The sequence below is a fragment of the Salvelinus fontinalis genome, chromosome 2 (assembly GCF_029448725.1).
Source record: "Salvelinus fontinalis isolate EN_2023a chromosome 2, ASM2944872v1, whole genome shotgun sequence".
NCBI classification, from domain to species: Eukaryota; Metazoa; Chordata; class Actinopteri; order Salmoniformes; family Salmonidae; genus Salvelinus; species Salvelinus fontinalis.
Genome location: NC_074666.1, coordinates 76,050,859 through 76,075,549, shown reverse-complemented (window position 1 = coordinate 76,075,549; position 24,691 = coordinate 76,050,859). Strand labels below are relative to the sequence as shown.

Genomic DNA, 24,691 nt, shown 5'->3' with positions numbered 1-24,691 from the left:
GGAACCAGCAGAGGGAGCACCCCCCTATCTACATCGACAGGACAGTAGTGGAGAAGGTGGAAAGTTTTAAGTTCCTCGGCGTACATCACGTACAAACTGAAATGGTCCACCCACACAGACAGCGGGGTGAAGAAGGCGCAAAGGCGCCTCTTCAACCTCAGGAGGCTAAAGAAATTTGGCTTGTCACCAAAAATACTCTCAAACATTACCAGATGCACAATCGAGACCATCCTGTCGGGCTGTATCACCACCTGGTACGGCAACTGCTCCGCCCACAACCGTAAGGCTCTCCAGAGGGTAGTGAGGTCTGCGCAACGCATCACCACGGGGCAAACTACCTGCCCTCCAGAACACCTACACCACCTGATGTCACAGGAAGGCCAAAAAGATCACGGACAACAAACACCCGAGCCACTGCCTGTTCACCCCGCTATCATCCAGAAGGCGAGGTCAGTACAGGTGCATCAAAGCTGGGACCAAGAGACAGAAGCTGTTTTTCAATCTCAAGGCCATCAGACTGCTAAACAGCCATCACTAACATTGAGTGTCTGCTGCCAACATACAGACTCAAATCTCTTGCTACTTTAATAATTGGATGTAATAAATGTATCACTAGTCACTTAAAACAATGCCACTTTATATGTTTACATACCCTACATTACTCATCTCATATGTATATACTGTACACTATACCATCTATTGCATCTTGCCTAAGCTGCACAGCCATCGCTCATTCATATATTTATATGTATGTAACGGATGTGAAATGGCTAGCTAGTTAGCTGGTTCGCGCCCGTGTCGGGGCGAGGGGACGACGTAAAGTTACAACTGTTACATGTACATATTCTTATTCATCCCTTTACACTTGTGTGTGTGTATAAGGTAGTTGTGAAATTGTTGGATTACTCGTTGAATATTACTGCACTGTCGGAACTGGAAGCACAAGCATTTCGCTACACTCACATTAACATCTGCTAACCATGTGTATGTGACCAATAAAATTTGATTTAACCTGTTATGAACTTTTGAAGGGTAATGTGACAAACTTGCTTTAAGACAGTTTTCTATGTATATGGATTCATGGTGAATTGTACTTGATCAGATCATCATTGCTTCTCATGCCAGTGCCTGCCCAGTACAGTGCCCCTGTGACTGTGGTGGTATGATAGCACCACTAGAGGGAGAAAGTAACCTCTTGTCTGACTCTACATAACCTCTACCAGTCAGCCAGTCAAAGGAAATAAATAGCTGTCTGAGGCCATAAAGAAAGGAGAGAAAACAGAAACAAACGGGATGAGAGGTAAATAGTTTAAAGTAGCTTGTTTTTAAGGGGCCAAAATTTACCACACGCCAGTACACTTGCACATCGCAAAACAAAAAATAAGTGAAAGGAGATAACATGGCCGAGATGAGTCTAGATAAATGCACATAATTAAAAAGTACACGTCAAGATGGGGAGGGAAGATCAGTGCAGAGATCTGCACAGTCAGTGCTTATAATGTAGCTTTGTCTGAGTGGTATAGAGAGGGGCCGCTGTCCGATACCCTTAGTAGCAGCATGCATTATTAACGGCAGGATGCAGCCAGAAAGGGCTGGGAAGCACTCCCACTAACCCATCAACCAGAAACTGGCCTGCCTGGACATCATCAGGTTTCAGGGTAACAATACCAATGAAACAAAAAGTCCTCTAAAGCTAGCCGCATGAGACACGAAGCCTCCTCTATTTTAGTGTTTAGAGTGAAACTAGGTGATAACATGAGTTGTGGATTTTACTTGGCTGTGTGCATAATACAGTTGTATGATACAGCAATCTTTGTTTATCTGAAATGTTATATTATGACATTTTGTTTAAACATAAATGTTCAAGTCAGCCTGTCGCAGTGAGATTAGGTTATTATTGACTGTAGTCGTAAGTATATAGTCAGTGCTGATTTTGTGTTACATGTTCTTCAAGTGTGTTAGTATGCAGCATGTTAATGTAATGCTGTTTTGGCACGTTCTGTTCTCCTGGGAACCCATGCTCACACAGAACAGAAGCAGGTGCACTGCTGGCGTGTGCTAACTTGTGAACATGGTATTCAGAGGCATGTAATGATGAACAGGCTACCATGTACTGTGTGTCGTGTTGTAATGTTTACGTCCTAGATATTCTAAGTCCATTTCTCGACCAGAAACACGTCTGTGAATGTCCTTTGAGGATATGGACTATGTCTGATAAGATGGGTGTCTCCCTTTTTTTTTTGCACAATACCTGCTTCCTCCTTTGTGTGATTTGACTGATATGAGAACAGCCTGTATTACAGCACTCAAGCTTGTGTGTGTGTCTGCTCGCAGGTGTTAGTGTGTATTCCTTGTCAAATTTAGCACAACAACATCCAGAGGCTTGGCTTTGTTTGATTGAGTGTGCGCCAGTTCTTTTGTGCTGCGTTGCCCCAGCTGGGCTGCTGGCCAAGGAGAAACAACAATGAGATAAATAACAGGGGAACTAGGTGGCGAGTACACTGCCCTGCCCCTTCCTGTCTCCACTGCAGCGCACCACAGCCTGTGTGGAAAAAAACTTCCTCTCTTTGTTGTGCCTGTTTCACCAAGCCAATACGTCCATCTCTGGCAGGCCGAACATAGTATAGGACCCCCAAACTCCCACCCTCTTTTCCTTGCCTTTCTCTGTTTTTCCTCTCCCTCTCTTTACTTGGTGTGGTAGTTCTTGTGTGTGTGTGGTACCTCTGTTTAGTGTTTTTTCTATGTTTCTACTTCCCTGCTTACCTCACAATACATTTCCTTCACTACATTTCTACTGTCTGCTTTGGTCTGTTTAACTGCTGTGTGTGTGTGTTGACCCCGTGTGGCTCAGTTGGTAGAGCATGGCACTTGCAACGCCAGGGTTGTGGGTTCGATTCCCACGGGGGGCCAGTACAAAAAAAAAAAACAAAAAAAAAAGGAAGTATGAATGTATGTACTTGTAAGTTGCTCTGGATAAGAGCGTCTGCTAAATGACTTCAATGTAAATGTGTGTGTGTGTTTATTGAAAGTCATGTTAGTCAAGGCCGTGTAGGTGTGGGCCAGAGGGTTTACCTTTGCTGATCATTTTGAGAGAGAGAGAGAGAGAGAGAGAGAGAGAGAGAGAGAGAGAGAGAGAGAGAGAGAGAGAGAGAGAGAGAGAGAGAGAGAGAGAGTACTGCGAGAAGAGATGAAGGGGGTTGGGGTTATTGCATGATAGAATACAAAACAAGCGATATCAATCTTAGCATATCAACAAAGGCGTAGCAGCACAAGGCTACTTTACATTGCCTAGTGACAGTGTAACAATAACACAACCACACAGGTCAGCGCACCATTGAGCAACTGTTCACCGAGGTAAACATCCTGGGGAAGTGTGTGTGTGTGTTTGTGTGTGTGTTATGATGAATTCCATAGGGTGAGAGCTGAAGGGGACACAATGTGAAGCACAATGCTGCCTAGTCAGTGCAGACCCTGGCACAAAAGCCTGGCTCATGTAGACAGCTCTGGCTGCACTGGGAGAGCTGAACAGCAGCAGTGCAGACGGACAGGCAGCATGCCCACCGAAACTGTCTCAGAAGTCTGGTGTGAAGACAGGAGCGGCATACACAGACAAAGCCTATGAAAAAACGCCCACAATCAGTAAAGGGAGACAATTGTGTCTGGGGGAAAAACACTACAGACAGCGGCAGCTCCTTCAACCTTCCTCTGTTTCTATTCCCTCTACATCTTGTTTCTGTCTCCTTCGATTCTGCCATGTCTCTGACTCTGTTACAATCTGACATAAAATTGTGTATCTTTATGCACTGGTGATTCTTGTGGCAGCCTCTTCTTTGACAGGTCAAACATGTTTGGTCTCGTCTGTGTGGGGGCTTGTCTGCAACAGATTAGATATCTTGTCCTTACAATAAACAATGTGCCACTGCAATAAACCTAGTGTTATTAATATCTCTGTGAAGATAGTGTTTATGGATATGATTATATTACCTGATTCTTTAACTTTACCACTCATGCTAAAAGGTGTCAATCAATATTCATTATGATTGTGCAGCAGAACAATTTTAGTCCTTGTAGAACCAATAAAGATGTTTGTTTCATTACCATATTAGATTAATATGGTAGTAACTATAATGGCAGTAGACCTAAAGAAAATCAAAATATGACAGACTATGCTGTGGTACCCTTTGTGGCTGAAATCTCAGCATCCAGTGGTCCAGAACCAATGGAGAATTCTAACATGCCACCATTGTGTGGAGAGAATGCACCGTTGAAAAGAAACTGCAGGAGGTGTGTGCAGGATGAGCGTGGAGTCGGCATGGAGGGAGGGGACGCGGGAAAACTGGTGGAGGGATACGGGAAGGGGGAGACAACCAGTGCAACTTGGGAAGGATGGAAAGAAAGAAAGTAGGGTGACATCATTCCTCATTTGAATAAATCCCAGCCGGGGTAGTGATTGGTTGTGAGCTGGAGAAAGTCGAGTTACTTGGCTATTCATCCCTTTCAATTTCACCCCCGCGCGCAATCCCGTGGTAAAACCCTCTCCGCCTGTCCATCCTTCCCGGCCAGTAGAGTGTGTGTGCGTGGACTGCAAATCGCTTTTCCTTTCTTTGGAAGGGACGTGCATCACTTCTGAAATCGGCGGTCGACAGAAGTTTCTTGGTAACTTTGGTCTGTTTCTCATCTTGTTCGGTTTCATTTTCCAATTTGTTACACTTTGTATTCGAGGATTCTGAAAGGAGTCGGAGGATATTGTCAAACACTGGGCGTAGCTGGAGATCAAGCTATAGCTAGCTACACTGCGTTGGTAAGTCTAGAGACTGGTTGAGCGTTAGCATGCTAGCTAGCTGTGTAATTACATTTACACTTAAATCACAGAAAATATCAAATGCAAGTTACGATGTGATGCTTTAACAATTGTTTTTCGTTTCCTAAAATATTAGATTTTTATATTTAGATTTTGGTAGTTAGTCTGGGTAGAATGGGTTAATAATGTGTTAACAATGGGTTAATAATCATAGATAGTGGGTGAATGTCTTTGTCGACATTGCAAGTCCAATTCATGATTTCCTATTGCAAACGCAGGTTAGCGTTTTTCGTCATGAATCTTGTTCTGGAGGCAGGTCTGCAGAGTGGTCACTAGCTGGCACAACCACAGTCATACAATCTGATTTTAAACTTAACCACACTGCTAACCCTAATGTCCAACCTTAAATTATGACCAAAAAGCACACTTTTGTTTTGTTTCACTGATTCACTGATTGTTTCAAATAAAGCAAATTTTGACTTTGCAGCTGGCTAGCTCAGTTATGCCTCGAGGGCAAGATTCATGACATAAACGTTAACTTGACCAAATAGGATACTTGCTAACTGTTGGGTCGCACAAAAACGAGAGTAGGAGCAAGTGAATCGTTGCATTTTCCTTCTGCCAGCGAGCGGCTCAAGCCATAAAGAGGATGTTTAGATTCGGAATTCGATTGCAATTGGAAGGGGAAGAATGGGGCGGTGGCACCTCCATGGCTGACGCCTATTGTTCTGTGCGGCCAAGTGGTCTCTAGTGAGAACGGCTTCGTTCGTTGCCCCAGGCGAAATGTTGGGTAATTTAGGCTAATTCTGTTAGTCTTTTGCATTAGTCAGCGAACATAGCATAGGCTACTTTTGTAGAATGGCTTAAGTGCTAGACTTTATTAGGTTGAGAGGTCTTTGAAGGCTCACCCAATTCTTATGATTATTAGAACGTGAGACATGACAAGTACTGTACTCTGCAATAAAACACAATTTGTTCAAACTCTATCATATAGGCTAACATTGTGGCTTCAGGCCATGAACTTGGAGCAATTTTTTGCTTGTGTTAATGTTATGCAACCAGACCACACACCTCTCTCCAAAAGAACAATGGTGAATAATGTTAGTCTCCAAAACCCTCAACGTGCAGGTACCATATACATTTACAACTAATCCTTATAGATGGCCCACAGGCCTAACCTCTGCCCCTGATGTTCGGCTGACAATGAGCGATATAGGGTGGGGTAGTGGGCATGGGTAGGTCAATATTCTGCAATGATCTGCCATGAGGTATTGATGCCACGCGGGAATAAATTGCATCTCAGGGTGATTGTGAGCACTTTTCGGGCATGGCCTTGTCTGGCTTAGAGAGGCTCCAACATGCTAGTCAACCCTCTGGTGCATTAATGAGCGATGGCTGACTCACAAAGCAAGCCAGTGAATGAGGCAGCGAGATAGAGACACGCTCAGACATGGGACTAATGCATTCATTTGAAATTAAATGTAGATCCTGTTTTACCCAAGTGCTGCTGGCTTGTTACGTTTAAAAAAAAATTATCTATCATGTCTATGAATCAAATTATAAGACAGATTTCAGGTTCAATATCCTTTATCTTGTTTTAGCAAAAGAGAGTTATTTTTGTACTTTCAACCAATGTGCCAGCATTGTGACATTTGGTACCAAATTCCCCTTGCCCACCTCCCTTTCACAATAGGCTGAAAATGGATTCCTCTTCCACTCATGTCTCCGCAGGCATTTTGGTTATTACATTGTCTATCACACCTATTTTAAGTCTCTCCTTTAATGCCATGCACATGTTTTAGTAAGCCTGCTGAAACAGTTGGCCAAAGAAGGGCTTAGATGTCTACAATCAGAAGAGATGCAATTCCATGCGGAATTCATACCATAGCATTCTGGAGTGATTTTATGACAGACAGTTCTCTTTGCTCTGCCCTTCCTCTGACCTATGCCATGGGCTGTCAGGGATAGATGCCTACAGTAATTTGTGGCTCTGCTTGCCCTCAGGCGTAGTAGGCTAAATAGGTTGATTCAGTGACGTCCCCAAACTATACATATTCAAATTGGTGTGTCCTCTGCCTGCCCTGGACTGGTCCCCTACTCACCAGATCCCTCTCAGGCTGAACCAAGGCCCAGGGTTCCGGTCTGGAAGCACACTTTCGACTGCATCTACAGTCTTGCTTCGGTACTCCAGTTTAACTGATGTCTGGCCCAGAAAGACAATTCCCATAGACGGCCCCATATAGAAGTCAGATTAAACCGTATGCAACTCGGATATAGACGGTCCATGAATCGGCCATCTTGGATGCTGTCTCTACTGCTTTTATTGCTCAGTGGCCTGAACTGTATGACCTTTGGCACTTTCTGTCACCATCGCTTATGAATAAAGTCAGAGCTGGCAACTGGCCTGCAGTCGTGAGATTATTTTAACCACAGACTTGGGACTGTAGTAGTGGTTTCTGCAGTGCCACTCCATTCTTTGCCATGGTCGTCACTACTGTAATGTGTACTTTCCAGATAAAGGCCTGATAATTCTGCTACGGACATTGGTCCAGCCAATATAGCTGCTTCAGTGGTATCACAGTTGTCAGTCCTGACAGTTGCTGCGCAGTTTTGAGGGTATATATGCCAGCAGCTGCAGTAATTAATTTTCTGTGTTGAGGCTCTGAATTCTTCCAGTGGGACGCTGGATAATGGACATGGTTCAGAGCCCTGTTGCTATGCCTACCTCACCACTTTCAGAATTTTGCCTGGATTGCTGTGGTTGCTGCCTGTCTGCGATATGGCCATAACGTTTACTCAACATGGAAATTATCTTTAATACTGTCAGAAACTAAAGGCTTGCTGGTTTCTAGTAGGGATACACGATATATAAGTAAATCTATCAGAATCGTCCAATATTAAATAAAAATGCCAACATCGGTATCGGCCCGATGTCTAGTTTAACGCCGATGTGCAAAACCGATGTCAAAGCTCATGTGCATACCTATATAACCTAGTTACATGACAAAATGACGCAACATTAAATTTTGCATTATAAGTGCAACACAGTATTCCTAACAACCTAGCCCACAATGTATGCTGTGTGGATCGAGCAGTCATTTGAAAGAGTAATCTCAAAGGCGATATCCATTGCCAGGATAATGCAATTCATTGCCCTTGACAATTAACAGTTCTCTGTCGTGCGTGATGTTGGCTTTCACCCTCTGGTTGAGCACCGGTACATACTTCCAAGTGCGCTATTTTTCAGATGTTGCCCTATCGGAGTTGCACAGTAATAGCGTCACAACATACTATGGAACGCCATTTGGGTCTTTGCGTGTCAAAAAAGATACACGTCAAATAACAGAGTTCTGTTATAGAATGTTGTGTGTTCTGAATTTGCACGTGCAAGCCAAGCGTCACCACTACTATCAGTAGCACTGTCAAAGCTGTACAGAAAAGTCTGCAAATACCGGCCACGAATGATGTGTTTACAATACTGTGTTGGTAATAAAGCATTATTTGTTCGACCGCAACTTCTGGGGTAGCTAGCTTTAGCTTGGTACCTAGCACCAATACAACCAGCCTGAAAACAATGACCAGAAGAAACTGCAGTCATTTTCATTGTTCTTAGCAATGATTTAGGAATCTCTGTGAGTAAGTATTAGCTAGGTAGCCACTTGTTGTTCACCTATTGAAATTGAACTTCAGTTCATGAAAATAAATAGCTAGCCAGCTACTTAATGTTAGCTTTGGGTAACAGGGTTATAAGCAGCCAGCTAGCTTCATCTGGCTGGTGAGGCTTGACCGGACCAGGTTATCTATTGTGAAGCAAGCCACAATAAGGATTAGGCACAATAGTGGATTTTTTCGGTTTGCCTTCAAAATAAAAGTACCTCTTTTGAAAGTGATGCATAAGGTTACAATTGGTGGAATCATGCGATATTTAGACTCCATAATGTTAAACAAGGTTGAAATGTGAATCAATGAAATGGGTTATCAGTCTACTCGGTGACACCCACAGAACACAACTGTGAAGAGTTTATGCAAATATTAGCATTGTATCTCTTATCGCGGGACTGTGAGAAATCACCTCCCCAGTCAGCCTATTGTGTGTATTGACATTCATATTGCACTGTACAGCTTTACCTAAGGATTGGGGACAAATGAAATGGGGTATCAGTCTACTCAATTCCCAACGTCCTCCTCAGCGTTATCAGACTCCAAAACATCCACGCAGTATTGTTTTTCCTCGGGAATAGTGTTCAATACACATAGGCAGACAATGAATGTGGCTCAATTCAGTTGTTTCAGAGTCCCACAATAAGAGCTACGACGCTAATATTCTCTGGGTGTCACTGGGTAGACTGATACCCCATGTCATTTATTCACAATCCATAGGTAAGGCTGTACGGTGAAATAAGTATACCCCCCAATGCAATTCTAAAGTATAATACATCCAGTGTGATTTCAACAGATTTTTGTCAGATTAACATTGTCTTTTGTTGAATTTATATAACATTCCAACCTCAATTGAATAGATCATGCTAAATATGTCATAATTCTACTATTTGTATTCATTTGCATCACTGTCAATAACATACTTTTATTTTGAAGGCTAACGCAAAGTCCACTATTGTGGCTAATCCTTATTGTGGCTAGCTTCACATAGATGGGTCCGACCCCCATTAATCAAATAAGAACGGTCTTATAAATTAGGGTTATTTTAGGTGATGACACCTAGCTATATAGTTGGCTAGCTAACTATATAGCTACTGAAACAGATTGTCGTTTTGCTATGTTTTTGGGAAAGAACATTGTTTGCATCCATGAGCTAGCTATCTTTTTTTATGCCAGCTCTGTAGGTGCGCAAGACAACTTTACCAGCATCATAGCATATGTATCGATGAATCGTTGTGACACATGAAATACGAATGGTAGTGTAATAACTACGTAAAAGATTAATGAAACCGTTAAATTATTATGTGACGTGCAGTCATATTCAGGTCCTGATTGGTCAACAAGCTTATTTGACACGTCAAATAGTGTTATCTTTTTGTATCTTTTTGACACACAATGACCCAAATGGCGTTCCATAGAAATCCTGGTTGAGAATGAAACGACTGAACAAATGAACAACGAAACAGCACAGCAAGTAAGTGAAAGAAAGGATTTAAGAATGATTGAGGCCACTGTTCTTGGACCTTCAATGCTTCAGGCATTTTTTGGTACCCTTCTGCAAATCTGTGCCTCAACACAATCCCGTCTCGGAGCTCTATGGACAATTCCTTCGACCTGTTTGGTTTTTGCTCTGACCTAATATAGACAGGTGTGCCTTTCCAAACCATGTCCAGTCAATTACATTTATCACAGGTGGACTCAAAGTTGTAGAAACATCTCAAGGATGATCAATGGAAACAGGATGGACCTGAGCTCAATTTCAAGTCTTATAACAGAGGGTCTAAATACTTGTGTAAATAAGGTATTTCTGTTTTTTATTTGTAATTTGCAAACATTTCTAAACCTGTTTTCGCTTTGTCATTATGGGGTATTGTGTGTAGATTGATGAGGGGGGGAAAACGATTTAATATATTTAGAATAAGGCTGTAACATAACAAAATGTGGAAGAAGTAAAGGGTCTGAATACTTTCTGAATGCACTGTAAGTATTGCCATGGTTTCCACCTGTTTACTGTCAGTTGTGTTTCATTTTTTTCTGCCCAATTCAATCAGCATTATGTCAGTGCTGTGGAAGCCAGTCTACACCATGGGCCGGTCTGGCATGACATGGATGCCTAAAGTTCCCGATGACAGAATTATGGCTACAGTTATGAGAGTTGACGGGGGGAGATTTGTCAGATGTTTTGAGTCATTTGAAATGCTATTGTCCTGTAATTTCTATTTAAGAAGCCTTTTGACCCAAGCACCAAATACCATGTACATTTCTGGGTAATGGCTAGGTACAGTTTTATGTGGTGTTAGCCTAGCTGTTATTTTGTTGAAAAGCCCTGGTTAGCCCTGGTGGTGTTGACAACCTGCGAGGGATCAGATTCCATCTGGAACGTGCCTGCTCTGCTTCAAACAGGAGGACATAATCCTCTTATGGCCAGAGTCAGTTCCAGTAGTGAGTGGCTGCTAGAGAGCCGAACCCTCAAGGGTATGTTTTGCTGTCGGGTCCAGATGCCTGCCTTGTTCCTCTCCATCCTATCTGGTGTCATCGATCCAACCCACCAGCTGGCTCTATCTGGCCTAATGTCATTAGGTGATCTTGACCTGCTCTTCAAGTTACACATTACCCTCTGCTTCAGTCCCTCCACACCAGCCTCACTGGTGGGTAACCCCCAGGCAAGGGAACCCATTAGTGGAACAGGTCCCTGTCTGCCTCTCTAATGCACTGACACTTCTCACCATCTGAGTAGCCCACATCCTCACTTTCTCCCCCACGATCAATATCGGCATGGTCAAGATCACACCCACCCCGCTGTTCCTCTCAGCGGTCTACTGTAGCTAGACCGTGCGCTGTTGGGATCTTGTTTGTTGTCGGCTCCATCTTTCCATTGTTGTGATGGAGCCAGGTCTTTTTGTTTCGTTTCTGGGACACACTAGGCCTCTGTCCTGGGCGCTCTCTGTCTCTGTGGGTAGTCTCTGGGCCGGCGCTGGAGGACAGTCGGCCTGATCGTACAGGATTAGCAAATCTCTTTGTCCAGGGTTAACAAGCTCTGTCATGTGTTAATCTCCCTGTCCCCGGGGGGCCGAGTCTCCTGAGGCTGGGAGATGGGTGACGCATGCTGGTAAAGGGGGGGTAGTGTGTGTGTTTGGGACCAGTATATTCACCGGATGGGTCCGGGAGCGAAGGCATGTGATGTAGATAGTACCCTTCTCTCACTTGAAGTCTCTACCCGTCGTGCCATGGCGGTACAGACTCTAAACCTGCTTTTGGCTCCTACTAAACTTCTTTAGAGCACAGGGATTACAGTCTGTCACATCACATGGTTTTGTGATTCAGGTGTCTGTCACACAAGATGTTGCCTTGACTGACACAGGCAGCAGACCAGTGAACAAGAGAATAGTGAATTCCTGAACTGAGTTTACTTGGTCCATTGTCTGTTACCAAGACCATTGAGTTGTCAATGGAAATCATAAGGTTGAAACCATGGTGCATTGTAGGCTATAGCCCAGGAGACCGAGCAGAAAGGAGCTGATTTGGATCCTGTCTGGGGAGTTAAGTGTCCATAGCCTCATTTGTCGGGCATGTCCTGACGTCAACGTCCGAGAAGGGCCTTACAATCTCTTCTTGTCTCCCATCGTGTCTAGGGAAGGAATTCCGTGGAGAGGAGTAAACTTTGTTTGGAGCGGTTTGTTTGTGTGTGGGGCAGGGGCAGGGGCGGCTTCCTGACCTTTGGCCGGGCCTGTTTGGGAATGTGCGAGCCGCGATTAGTATCAGGGTGATGAAGGCAGCACACTGACTCAGCTGGGACGGTGTCATGCGTCTTTTGTACCACCCTGGCTCCCTTTTCTTAGCTGGGCAGCGCACAGCAACAATCAGTCCCTCAGTCTCTTGGGTTCTGTTTAGATAGCCGCGCCAAGGCTACAGAAGTGTATAATGGTTTCTATTAAAGCAGAGAGAGGGACGGTACCATGCAGGGAAAGCTTCCTGCTAATTGAGTGGAGAGATGAACTGGTGTGTACGGTAGTCACTGAAAGGGACTGTGATGATGAGTATGGTGTAATGTAATGCTTTTATGATGATGATGATGCTCATGAGGTCTCTTGAAGCCTTGGAAAGCATGTGTTTTTGGATGTGATCTATTGTAAGTTCCTGAATGACATTTAATCACACTTGCAGATTTGTCATTTTCCACAATGTATTAATTGTACTTTGAAATGAATGATGATATTAGTCATCCACAGCAGCTGTTCAGGGTTTAGTGCCAAGATTTCCCTCTGAGATCATACATGATGGAGCGTATTAATGGGGGGAAATTTTAGCTTTTGGAGGCGGTGCTGTAAGTTTCTGTTTTAGGTCTTCTCAGTAGCGCCCTCTAGCACTTCTCTGTTTCCCTTCTCTTCTTTTGTATCAGAACCATCTGCACCAACCCCAAATGAAGTGTTTGCCATGGGTCTAACCTTTTATTCTATGTGTAGTCTATTCTGTGTAAGACTGGTAGTACCACCCATTCTGGTTTCAGCTGCTACAGTCTCAATTCCCCAGACTTGCTTGTAGACTCAATGCTGCATCATTCAACAAAGTGTTTCATGTGTTCTGATCATCAACGCACCATGTCTGGTGTGTATGCCTGTCCTCCCTCAGAGGAATAGTGGAATGCTGCAGGGTTTCTGTTTTAGAGTTTACCTCTGGCCCTATGCCAGCGCGTGGTGCCTCAATCATTAATGTTCACTGTAACATATTGGAATGTTCATTTCAAATCGTTTAACTGAAATGAACATGTTTGCTTCGAACAGAAACCTTGTGGAACTTACCTCAGCGGTGTTGAATAAGAGCAGTGGTTTCTAGATGACGACGCCACACAGTCTCAACATTAAACTGAGATCTCAGCGGTGTTGAATAAGAGCAGTGGTTTCTAGATGACGACGCCACACAGTCTCAACATTAAACTGAGATCTCAGCGGTGTTGAATAAGAGCAGTGGTTTCTAGATGACGACGCCACACAGTCTCAACATTAAACTGAGATCTCAGCGGTGTTGAATAAGAGCAGTGGTTTCTAGATGACGACGCCACACAGTCTCAACATTAAACTGAGATCTCAGCGGTGTTGAATAAGAGCAGTGGTTTCTAGATGACGACGCCACACAGTCTCAACATTAAACTGAGATCTCAGCGGTGTTGAATAAGAGCAGTGGTTTCTAGATGACGACGCCACACAGTCTCAACATTAAACTGAGATCTCAGCGGTGTTGAATAAGAGCAGTGGTTTCTAAATGACGACGCCACACAGTCTCAACATTAAACTGAGATCTCAGCGGTGTTGAATAAGAGCAGTGGTTTCTAAATGACGACGCCACACAGTCTCAACATTAAACTGAGAGATATACCGTCAACACAGGCACCAGGGCATCTTAACACTGGCCGAGGAGTAAAGACACCGGATCCCAGTTTGCAGCATGTGGTGATGAATGTGTGTTGATGGGTTCAAAGGCCGTAAAACTGGCCTCTTCAAACCAGACTCCCGACCGTTAACTCTTGAATCCTCTCTCTGGTGCCACGGTTATCAATTCTATCGTTAGGCATTAAGGGAAGGTTACGGGAGCGTTAGGAAAAGCACACTAAACTGATCTCCTGTTCGCTTGCCCCGGCTTCCTTCCGCTACAATCCACCCATTGACGGCTATTTACAGCTGACCCTGGGGGACATGCAGGCACAGAGAATGTATGTACACACAGCAGTGTACTAGGAAAGCGGTGGCGGTTGCCATTGCTAGCGATTCATAAGTGCCGTTGACCGCTGTGATTTTCAGTAGCCAGGCTCTTGTTCCTGGCAAAGGGAGGCCCTGATTAGACATGCACACACAGGCCACCAGGAGAGATTACATTAAGTTACTGTTTAGCCCACCCACTGCTGCTGGGAACATTAATTGGGAATTGAACATGTATCATTTACGCCAATAGGTTTTTGTCGATTTGTGTTTTATCAAACAAATTGACCTAATGCCCCAAAACACAGCCATACATATGCAAAAGCTTGTATAGGTGTACACACTGAGACTCTGCACAGTTTTTTAAAAGGTCAAAGTGGCGATTACCGTTAGAATATACTCATGACCTGATTACCGGCTGTGATTGGGAGTCCCATAGGGCGGCGCACAATTGGCCCAGCGTCGTCCGGGTTTGGCCGGTGTAGGCTGTCATTGTAAATAAGAATTTGTCCTTAACTGACTTGCCTCATTAAATAATAAATTTGAGGACTCATGCTTGTTTGTCTAGGCAATCAGAAAAGCTGGGATCTCCCAGTGCTGTTGGAGGCCTGCCAGATATCAGTATAGGCCTGTAAGTGTCTGCGGTGTCTGTGAGACACACGGAGGCAGGTTAGTTTACATTGAATATGGCTCTTGGAGGATGATCATACTTTGCCCAGCTGGTGTTCTAGCGTCAGCTGCTGAAGTGCATTAAGCATCTTGTCAATGATTGATGAACAATAATGAGATAAAGGTGTGTGTGTGTGTGTGTGTGTGTGTGCGCACCTTCATCCTATTGTTTGGTTTCTCCTTGACATGACAGTGAACCCCTGCCCTTGGTGGTGTGTGTATAGTATTTCAGGACCTGTGTGTGTGTTCTTTGTTCCCTGTATCTGTGTTGCTCATTGGTGAGGCTTGTAGAGAATGTTATGTGGGATGCAGTTTGATAAGATGGAGCAGCTGTTTGGGAAGATATCAAAACCATCACTGTCCATGGGACATTTTAAAAACGAAAACTTATTTATCTTTCTGAACCTAAGCTAATGATGTATAAATAAAAACATGCAACTACATGACAGTAACAACATATGTCTGGACTCCTCTTCCTCTCTTTATTGCTTCCCTAAATAACGATGAGTCCTCCAGACAACATGGACAGGAAGTTGTTCCTCTCCTCTTGGGGGGTGGCGAGCGTCCTTGGGGTTGTGATGCAGCTGGTTGACCCTTGTCATCTTCTATCTAGGCTGCAGGCCACATCCTCTAGCCGTTTAGCAGCCGACAGCTTCTGATATCCCACTCCAATGAACAAAGTATATCTAACACACTACCATCTGTGGAGAATCAGCTTGAGATGTTTTACGAACAGGGAATCCTAACGTCATCCATCTCTAATCAAGCATGACTGCAAAGAGGATCCAAAAATATTTCACCAAAGACAACTACAACATTGCAGGGTTGTCCAAAGTCAGTCAAAATATTGCCAGTGCCAACACATGTATCATTGGGCGTAGTTGTATGTTCCTTACTACATAGGGTGATGTAGACGGGGCGAGGGCCTTAGACTAGAGCTGTGTAATCTCCCCACTGGAGGAAAAAGAGCAGAGCAGTGTTCCTCTGGCTGAGGGCTGGAGATTTATCACCACAACAGAGCAGAGCTGGGAAAAGCACAGTCAAGCTGTCTGGCTGTTCAGCAACTGCAGGAATCGAACCGTTCAGAACACAGGAAGGGGAGGTAGAGGGAGCAAGGCACCGATTGGATTTAACTTTATTTTTTCTAGTTGAGTTGTCAGGGCTATCGACGTGTGTGAGTCCCTGGTGTCAATCTGGAGTTGGATTTTGTTGTTTTTCTTTTTGAAGGGTTGGAGTCAGGGCAGGCGTCTGATGTTAGTGTAGAGCTCTGTTATAGGCAGAGCAGCATGGTGTGAGGACTAGGTGTTCTTGAACAGAGCGTCTCTGTTGGACTGAGCTTAACATGTAAATGTGTGAAACATGGTTGCTGTTGCTTTCACTTGCATCCAACACACACACACCTCACTCCAAATGTGACTGGTGTGTCACTCAATTAAGCTGATTGCCCTGTGTGCTGAGGCAGGGCTCTCTCCTCCCCCTCTCACTGCCACTGTGTTGTGTGTGTGTGTGTGTGTGTGTGTGTGTGTGTGTGTGTGTGTGTGTGTGTGTGTGTGTGTGTCTGTGTGTGTGTGTGTGTGTGTGTGTGTGTGTGTGTGTGTGTGTGTGTGTGTGTGTGTGTGCTGCTTGCGGTATGGATTTTCTCCCCGTGGCTTTCCCTCTCCTTCTCCCTCTCTCTCGCTTCCCCTCTGGCCTTGCTCAGCTGCTCGGGCCATCTGTGTGAAGGCAAACAGAGAACAGAGGGGTAGAAAGAGTGCGAGGGTGGGGTAAGTTGAGGAAAAGGCTTGGAGAAAATGGGAGGTTTGGCAGGGGAATGAAGGAAGGCACAGTAACGTATTTAGTTTTAGAGGATGAGTAAGAGATGAGAGCAGTAAGAGATGAGAGCAGAGAGAAAGGGGGGCTGTGTGGGGAGTGGTTCCAGGAAGCTGACAGTATAAATACTCTCTCCTCTAGAAAGGAGGGGGAGCAGCAGCATCTGGGTATGGGGGAGAGAGGGGCTGAGTGGAAGTGGAGAGGCCTTCTAGAGTCCGAGCAGCGCACTGTCGTTCCAAACTTTGCAGACTGTATCCCCTCTCCTGTTCCCACGCTGCTCAGGCCAAGCCACTTCCTCTATGTCAGTGTTGCTTCACCGTGGAGCCAAGTCTCCTGTCCTGTCAGACAACTGACTCTTTACGTTTCCCTGTTATTAGGCCTCTGCTCCACACTGCAGGCCTTACCTCTCCACCCTGACAGCAAAGCATCTGTGTTTATGGTACTTCCCCAGCGAGACTGCCTGCTAGTCAGTGCTTATGGCATTGTTTACATGCTTGACATGCATGTCTTTTCCCCTCAGCGTGACCTTTACATCTCCATTGCAAGTGGTTTCTTAGCTTTGCGGTCTTGTCTGATGAACTAGAGCATGTTATAGAGAGAGCGCCTTCTGACTCAGTTTGTTAGGAGTGGAAGGGATTTTTGCGATTCCCCTCTCTTCAGTTGAAGGAAGACTTCTTCCACACTAGTGGGTCTGATGCCTCTTCTGTATGTAGACCTAGCATATAATGCACTCAAGTGCATTCTCTGGCTTGTTAATGTTTAAAAAGAAGATTAGCTAACTCTCTGTTTTGCCTCGAGTCTGTACTTAGATTTAGAATGTCTACATCATTTTTTATAGTTGTCCTCTATCTCTTCCCCAAGAATATATTGTCACACATGTATCATGTGTGTGTGTGTGAGAGAGAGTTCCCTCCAGGGTTGTTTAGCAATGAAACTCTCTGCAGAATGGCACATCCTGTTCTGTCTGCTCCTAATCTGTTAGGATCATTGACCTTAAACACATTTGCTCTACTTTCAAAACAATATTTCTGCATACGCCGTTTGTAGTGTTTGTCTGTATATCTGTCTGTAGGAAAGCCTTTATCTGATCCCTCTGTGGCCCGTCTGCTGATATGAAGGCTCAGTGTCATGCATGTCTTGTCACAGCCTGACGATACTATTCTCTTCTCTTTGCCAGATCAGACTCCACCATCGCCTGAGTGCAGTCACCATCTTCAGTCTCAAGCTCTCCAGCCCTCCTCTGCAGAGACGGACAGCCAGGACTGAGGGGAGATGAAACCGGATGGGGTTGCCACGGCAGCGATGGAGCCAATGGAAGCACTGGACGCCGATCCGGTAAACGAGCCAGTTGCGATGGGAGAGGAGCCTAACCAGGCTGCGCCGGCACCTCAGACGGAGGGAGTTGGCCAGCAGGGAGAGATGGGGCAGGGAGAGCCTCATCCAGAGCCAGCCCAGGTGGCCCCCACCAAGACGGGGAACAGCAAGGCTGCAGCAGACCCGAAAGCCAAGACCAAGGCCCCCGCTGCTAAGACAAAGCCTGGGACCACCACCACAATTAAGACCACGACCGGACCAGGGTCTCGACCCAACACCGCCCAGAGCCGACTGACCAACGGGGTTTCCAAGCCACATGCCAACGGAGTGGCCAAGAAGACCACCACTGGAGCCCCAGAGAAGACCACGCCCAAGAGGCCCGTAGGCACAGCCGTTGCCCCTACCACTAAGACCAGCGCCAAGGTTGGTGAGAAGAAGCCAGCGGGCACCACCCGCCCTACGTCGGCTCCTGCTGCCACCAACGGGGTGAAGGCCACCACAGGAACAGCAGCAAAGAAGACACCTGCGGCGCCAACTAATGGTGTCAAAGCCACCACCACCGCTGCTAAGAAGCCCACAGGTAGGCTAACATTTAGGACCAGTCATTTTCAGTCACTGAATGCTACGTGAAGCCTTGCATTTGTCATCAGTTGCCAATTGTCTTCTGTACACAGCAAATGTACATTTTCCCTGAGGCAAAGTATGACATTGTACTGTTTTGTATTGTGAAGGCTGGCATACAGCACATCCAGATGGATTCAGTTGAAGATGTATGACACGCTGGAATGACTGCAACAAATATAGAAATACATCCTCAGGAAATGTTATGTCTTACAAATGAAAAAAATCTTACTCATGTTGTATATCTATCTCTTTGTCCTTCCCTCTTTCCTCACCTTCCCATATCTCATCTCCCCAGCTCCCCGGCCTGTCTCTGCAGCTACCTCCAAGCCCAGCACTGCCGCTGCTCCCAAGTCTGATAGGCCTCCTGTTTCCAAGACAACCAGGTAGGCCAACCATTGGTGTAGAGCTCGTAGCCCCTCCCCTGGGGAGAGACTGTGAGTGTGTAGATAACATAGTAGGCAGTTGTATGTAATTGGTCCTCACTTCAGGCAAAAGCTGATTGTCTGTCTGTACCTAGCTGGGCAGCCTTTTGTTTGATGCCGACTTCAATTCACTGTTTTATTTGTATTCTACCTTTATTTAACTAGGCAAGTCAGTTAAGAACAAATTCTCACATTTTCAATGACGGCCTAGGAACAGTGGGTTAACTGCCTTGTTCAGGGGCAGAACGACAGATTTTTACCTTGTCAGCTCACGGATTCGATCTTGCAACCTTTCGGTTACTAGTCCAACGCTCTAACCATTAGACTACTTGCCGCCCCAATACATGTGCAACTACAACAGCAGTAATGAATTGTTTTAATAGATTCAGCGTAACGCTCCAGTTGCCACTGAGAAGCCAGTTGCTTCATTTGGGAATGTTGCAGGCTGAAAGGGACTGGTTAAAAACACACTGGAGAAACGGGCACAATGTCCCTACACAGAGAGGGGCTTTAAGAAGTCCTCAGAAGTAGGCCAGCAGTCACTCTGAGCCAGGTCTCGCAGCGCTGTTTTGGGTTAGCAAATCGCACCCAGAGATTAGTCTGCACCCCTCAGAATAAATAATAACCAACTCCAGGAGACAGAACAGGCTGTTTTGGACCTCTGTTTGGCAGTGAGTAGAATCAGGTCAGATTAGGCCCAGACAGTACCTGAGTCACGCTGTGTGGCGTTCCAGCAGAGACGAGCGTAACCCCAGGGAGCAACTCCAGAGAGTCATGGGTCCTGCGAGGTGGCTCAACAAGCCTGTTGTCTGTGAAGAGGGGAGGATGATCGGGGATGTCCTAAGGTGTTTGGCTGTTCTTTGAATAGGCCCTCACTCCCCCCACCCAACCCCCTTTCCCCTTCTGTGTTGTTTGTGTACCAAGGGAACTGTGGTCTCTTACATACATAGTTCCTTACTTTTCATAGCTCCCCCTCCAACAATCTAACAGGATCTAGCGAGTACATACTAGTCAACAGATAGCGATTTAGCATTTTTTTGCGAGTGCGACAATCTCTGGTGAAGTTAAACTATGAGGTAAGCGAGAACTTTAATCCATGCATTACGGAACAAAACAGTTCATTTTGCATTGTGCAACATATGGCTGAGGGAGATAGCGTGGTGGCTGATGGGTGCAGTGAGCGTTGTGTACCCAGCCAGCCTGCATTGGGGGGTAATAGACTGTGACAGGGTCATAAATCTCTGCTGTAATTAGATGTATCCCTTTTCCCTTCCTGCTCCCTCTTTTTAATGCATGTCTGTATCAGATGAGTGCAGAGTGGATACGTTCTGGCATATCAGACACCGCCTGTCTCCCTGCTCACGGAGACCACTGACTCTCTCACACACAATACTCATTTCGTCCCTCAATTTATTCAAGTTCTCTCTCAGGAGATTTTCTTTCTTATCAGACAGAAAAGATTGGAAAGCAAATGTATATATTTTTTACAATCCTACAGCTACAAATGGCCTAAATCTAATTTGACTGAATCACATCATTATGGCTGTGACAATTATAGAATAACCAGTAGGCTAAATGTCATGCAAATGGCCATGGTTGTCTTAATTGTGATTTTTATAGAACAAATGTTTTGCATTTTTGAAAATGTCCTACGAGATACTTAATGAATACGACACAGCTTTGGTGACACTCCTGTCTCACAAACAAAGGGTTTTTAACAGAGCCATATATTTTAAAAGTTTGGACATGGAAGTTTATGCATATTATGCAGCATTTACATAACCCTGCGTTCCATGGCAGCCGTAATAGCTCCCCATCTGAATTTTAAACAATGCTATGTACAAGATTCCAAATTCTCATCATGAATGGATAAATGAAATGCTCAAAGGTATTAACATGGTGTCCGTTATAAATATAGGACTCTGGTTTTGACCACTTGGAACTTCTCTCCCAACCATGCAGTTTTGTCGTAAAATTATTAAGCTACCAACTTTACCCAATTCATGTAAAAATAACAAACTGCTATTGGGTCCACTATGGGGTACCACACATTAGGAACACCGTTCCATGACACTGTCCAGGTAAAAGCTATGATCCCTTATTGAGGTCACCTGTCTCCTCCCTTTCAATCTGTGTAGGTTAAAGGTTAAAGATGGTGGTTACAGGTTAAAGATGGATTCTTAAGCCTTGATATGAATGAGCCATGGATTGTGTATGTGTTCCATTCAGAGGGTGAATGGGCAAGACTGTGGGAAGCATTGGTGTTAACATAGGCCAGCATCCCTGTGGAAAGCTTTCGACACTTTCTAGTCCATGCCCGCCGAATTGAGGCTGTTCTGAGGGCAAAAGGAAGGTGTTCCTGATGTTTTGTACACTCCCTGTATACTTGGAATATGAAGTTGAATCCCCCTTCACCTAAAATGACGATATTAATATGATTATGATGATTCTTTTGTTCCTGGATATTGCTCATAATTGTCGGTGACACAATTATACAATAGTTGTAGCAGCCCTACGCATCATGGCTGTTTTGTTTTGGTTCCGTTGACATTTAGCAAATCCGGTCTGTGTTCTGTTTGTCCTGAAACTGTTCCGCTTTTTGTTCTGTTTTAGTCTCACTGCTGTGACCCCTCAACACTAGATCCAGTCTGCTGGGGACACATCTCAGATTGATTCTGAAGTTCAACCTCAGACTTTGTCGGCGGCAGCTGAAAATATGTGTGTGAAATGACTAGTCTGCAGCAGCACACGATTTCTCAGTTTTCCACCTCTCCTTTTACAGTAGCACTTAATACCTGTCACTACATCCGGGTTGGTGGGTGTAGTAGAGGTGTGAACACTGTTTGGCCACGGTGTGTGTGTGTGCTATTGTTTTTACAGTACCAATTTGGCTGTGTGATGAGGTGTGCACACATTTGCTCAAGCCAACACTGTTGTAGGGCTGTGTTTGTACTCTCTGTGTGCATGTCTGCTGTTTGATACTGATTGTCTGTATAAAGTTAGCTCTATAGCTTGTGACAGGAAACCTCTGGGTCTGATTTAGTGTATGCTGAAAAGTCATTATGTAGTGTTGGACACAGTGGGTGGTGTGGGGGAAGGTATGTGTGTTTTTGAGTCATAGTTGAGATGACATCATGCAGCGCCATTTCTCATTGGGTGTGGGTTTGCTTGCATGCGTATGCTGGTGTTGTGTATATGCTGTGCAGGCCTGTATTTCTGGGAGGCTGTATATGTTAATCAGCACGTTGTATGTGTGCATGTAGTCGAATAACAAAATAGCGCCAACGATCGTTGCCCTGTTGCTAGCGCCTAGCCAACAAGTCTTATTTTAGTGTTTTTTTGTTTTGTTGTTTTTTTCATTGTTTTCTGGTATTATTTATTACTTCTGTTGTTGTTTTTGACTTGACTCTGGTATTGATTAATGTACTGCGTTGTTGAGGAAGCTAGCACATAAGCATTTCACTGCACCTTTTATACCTGCTGTACACTGACAAATACAATGTTATTTAATGGTGTTTACCCAGTGTGACTGGGGGGATGGGGGAGGGGTGTAGTGTGTAGCTGAACATGTTGCACGTCATGGCTTGAGACCTTGTTCTCAACTGGCCTTCCTGTTTAAATAAAGGGGAAATAAAATGAACAGTGCATTGTTGGGCCTATATTGAGTAAGGGGCATCGGTGGTGGTCTGTGAATTTGGAGGAAGCCATGAAAGGCTAGGAGAAGAGGTGGTGGTGGTTCTCTCTCCCTTGTCCTGCTGTACTGAACAGTAATAGAGCAGTAGGCTGCCAGTCGTGTACAGTGTAATATAGCTGTGCCAGTCATGTACAGTGTAATATATAGCTGTGCCAGTCGTTTACAGTGTAATATATAGCTGTGCCAGTCATGTACAGTGTAATATAGCTGTGCCAGTCATGTACAGTGTAATATATAGCTGTGCCAGTCATGTACAGTGTAATATATAGCTGTGCCAGTCATGTACAGTGTAATATATAGCTGTGCCAGTCGTTTACAGTGTAATATATAGCTGTGCCAGTCATGTACAGTGTAATATAGATGTGCCAGTCGTTTACAGTGTAATATATAGCTGTGCCAGTCGTTTACAGTGTAATATATAGCTGTGCCAGTCATGTACAGTGTAATATATAGCTGTGCCAGTCGTTTACAGTGTAATATATAGCTGTGCCAGTCGTGTACAGTGTAATATATAGCTGTGCCAGTCATGTACAGTGTAATATAGCTGTGCCAGTAGTGTACAGTGTAATATAGCTGTGCCAGTAGTGTACAGTGTAATATAGCTGTGCCAGTCATGTACAGTGTAATATAGCTGTGGCAGTAGTGTACAGTGTAATATAGCTGTGCCAGTAGTGTACAGTGTAATATAGCTGTGCCAGTAGTGTACAGTGTAATATAGCTGTGCCAGTCGTGTACAGTGTAATATAGCTGTGCCAGTCGTGTACAGTGTAATATAGCTGTGCCAGTAGTGTACAGTGTAATATAGCTGTGCCAGTAGTGTACAGTGTAATATAGCTGTGCCAGTAGTGTACAGTGTAATATAGCTGTGCCAGTAGTGTACAGTGTAATATAGCTGTGCCAGTAGTGTACAGTGTAATATAGCTGTGCCAGTAGTGTACAGTGTAATATAGCTGTGCCAGTCGTGTACAGTGTAATATAGCTGTGCCAGTAGTGTACAGTGTAATATAGCTGTGCCAGTAGTGTACAGTGTAATATAGCTGTGCCAGTCGTGTACAGTGTAATATAGCTGTGCCAGTCGTGTACAGTGTAATATAGCTGTGCCAGTAGTGTACAGTGTAATATAGCTGTGCCAGTAGTGTACAGTGTAATATAGCTGTGCCAGTAGTGTACAGTGTAATATAGCTGTGCCAGTCGTGTACAGTGTAATATAGCTGTGCCAGTCGTGTACAGTGTAATATAGCTGTGCCAGTAGTGTACAGTGTAATATAGCTGTGCCAGTCGTGTACAGTGTAATATAGCTGTGCCAGTAGTGTACAGTGTAATATAGCTGTGCCAATCGTGTAAAATATGAAGCAGGCCAGTTGTGCAGGCTGTAAATCTCCTCTCCTGCTGGGCTGTGGGTGTGACAGACAGACCACTCTGTGATGCAGTCTCCCATTGCCATGGTTTTATGGGAGGTGCAGCAGCAGACCTAATCACTTAAAGGATCTGGTGGCAACGGGGGTGTGAGCTCATGCTCTGGAAGTGTGGCAGACGTGATGGATGTTGCAGAGTGCTCTCTGGGAAGGCAGTGGTTCTATAGGCCTCTGCTTCACCACACTCATACAGCCCTGTTCTGTCATACAGGGATCTGCATCGTCACCCACCCACCAGGCTCTATCTGCTCTTTGTTCTCTCACTGGGTTCCTCTTTGTCCCTCTACTGCTAGGAGATGGAAACCATTTTACTTTTACTCGACACCTCAGCTCCATCTTCAGTAGGTTGACTGTCCTTTTTGATATCTAATTTATTTTTAAACCTTATTTTCCTCAAGCAGAACCAACCAAAAAGCCAGCTATAGCTGGTTTATCAGGGTAAGGCGGCACCCTGTGTAATTTCTTATCCTTTCGCTCAAAGCCCCTCTTTCGTGCTGATGCGGCAGTATAAGGATCTCTCTAGCTCCAAGGCAACTAACTACCTGGTGAATTTCTCTGGGAAATTGCAAGCGAAGGACTGATACCTTTTG

The 24,691-nt window shown here is 44.8% G+C and overlaps 1 protein-coding gene across 2 annotated transcripts in view; it reads left to right on the top strand.

Annotated features, from left to right (window-relative positions):
- The first annotated feature begins 4,363 nt into the window (after positions 1–4,363).
- Positions 4,364–24,691, top strand: part of LOC129826328 (mucin-12-like) — a 28,165-nt gene continuing 7,837 nt past the window's right edge. The window contains exons 1-3 of one of the 2 annotated variants that reach the window (XM_055886936.1): positions 4,364–4,801; positions 17,815–18,526; positions 18,866–18,953. In XM_055886936.1, coding sequence (XP_055742911.1) covers positions 17,905–18,526; positions 18,866–18,953 — 710 coding nt within the window. In that variant the 5' untranslated portion in view covers positions 4,364–4,801; positions 17,815–17,904. Of the gene's footprint in view, positions 4,802–17,809; positions 18,527–18,865; positions 18,954–24,691 lie in introns of both variants that reach the window. The other variant, XM_055886927.1, reaches the window with a different exon arrangement.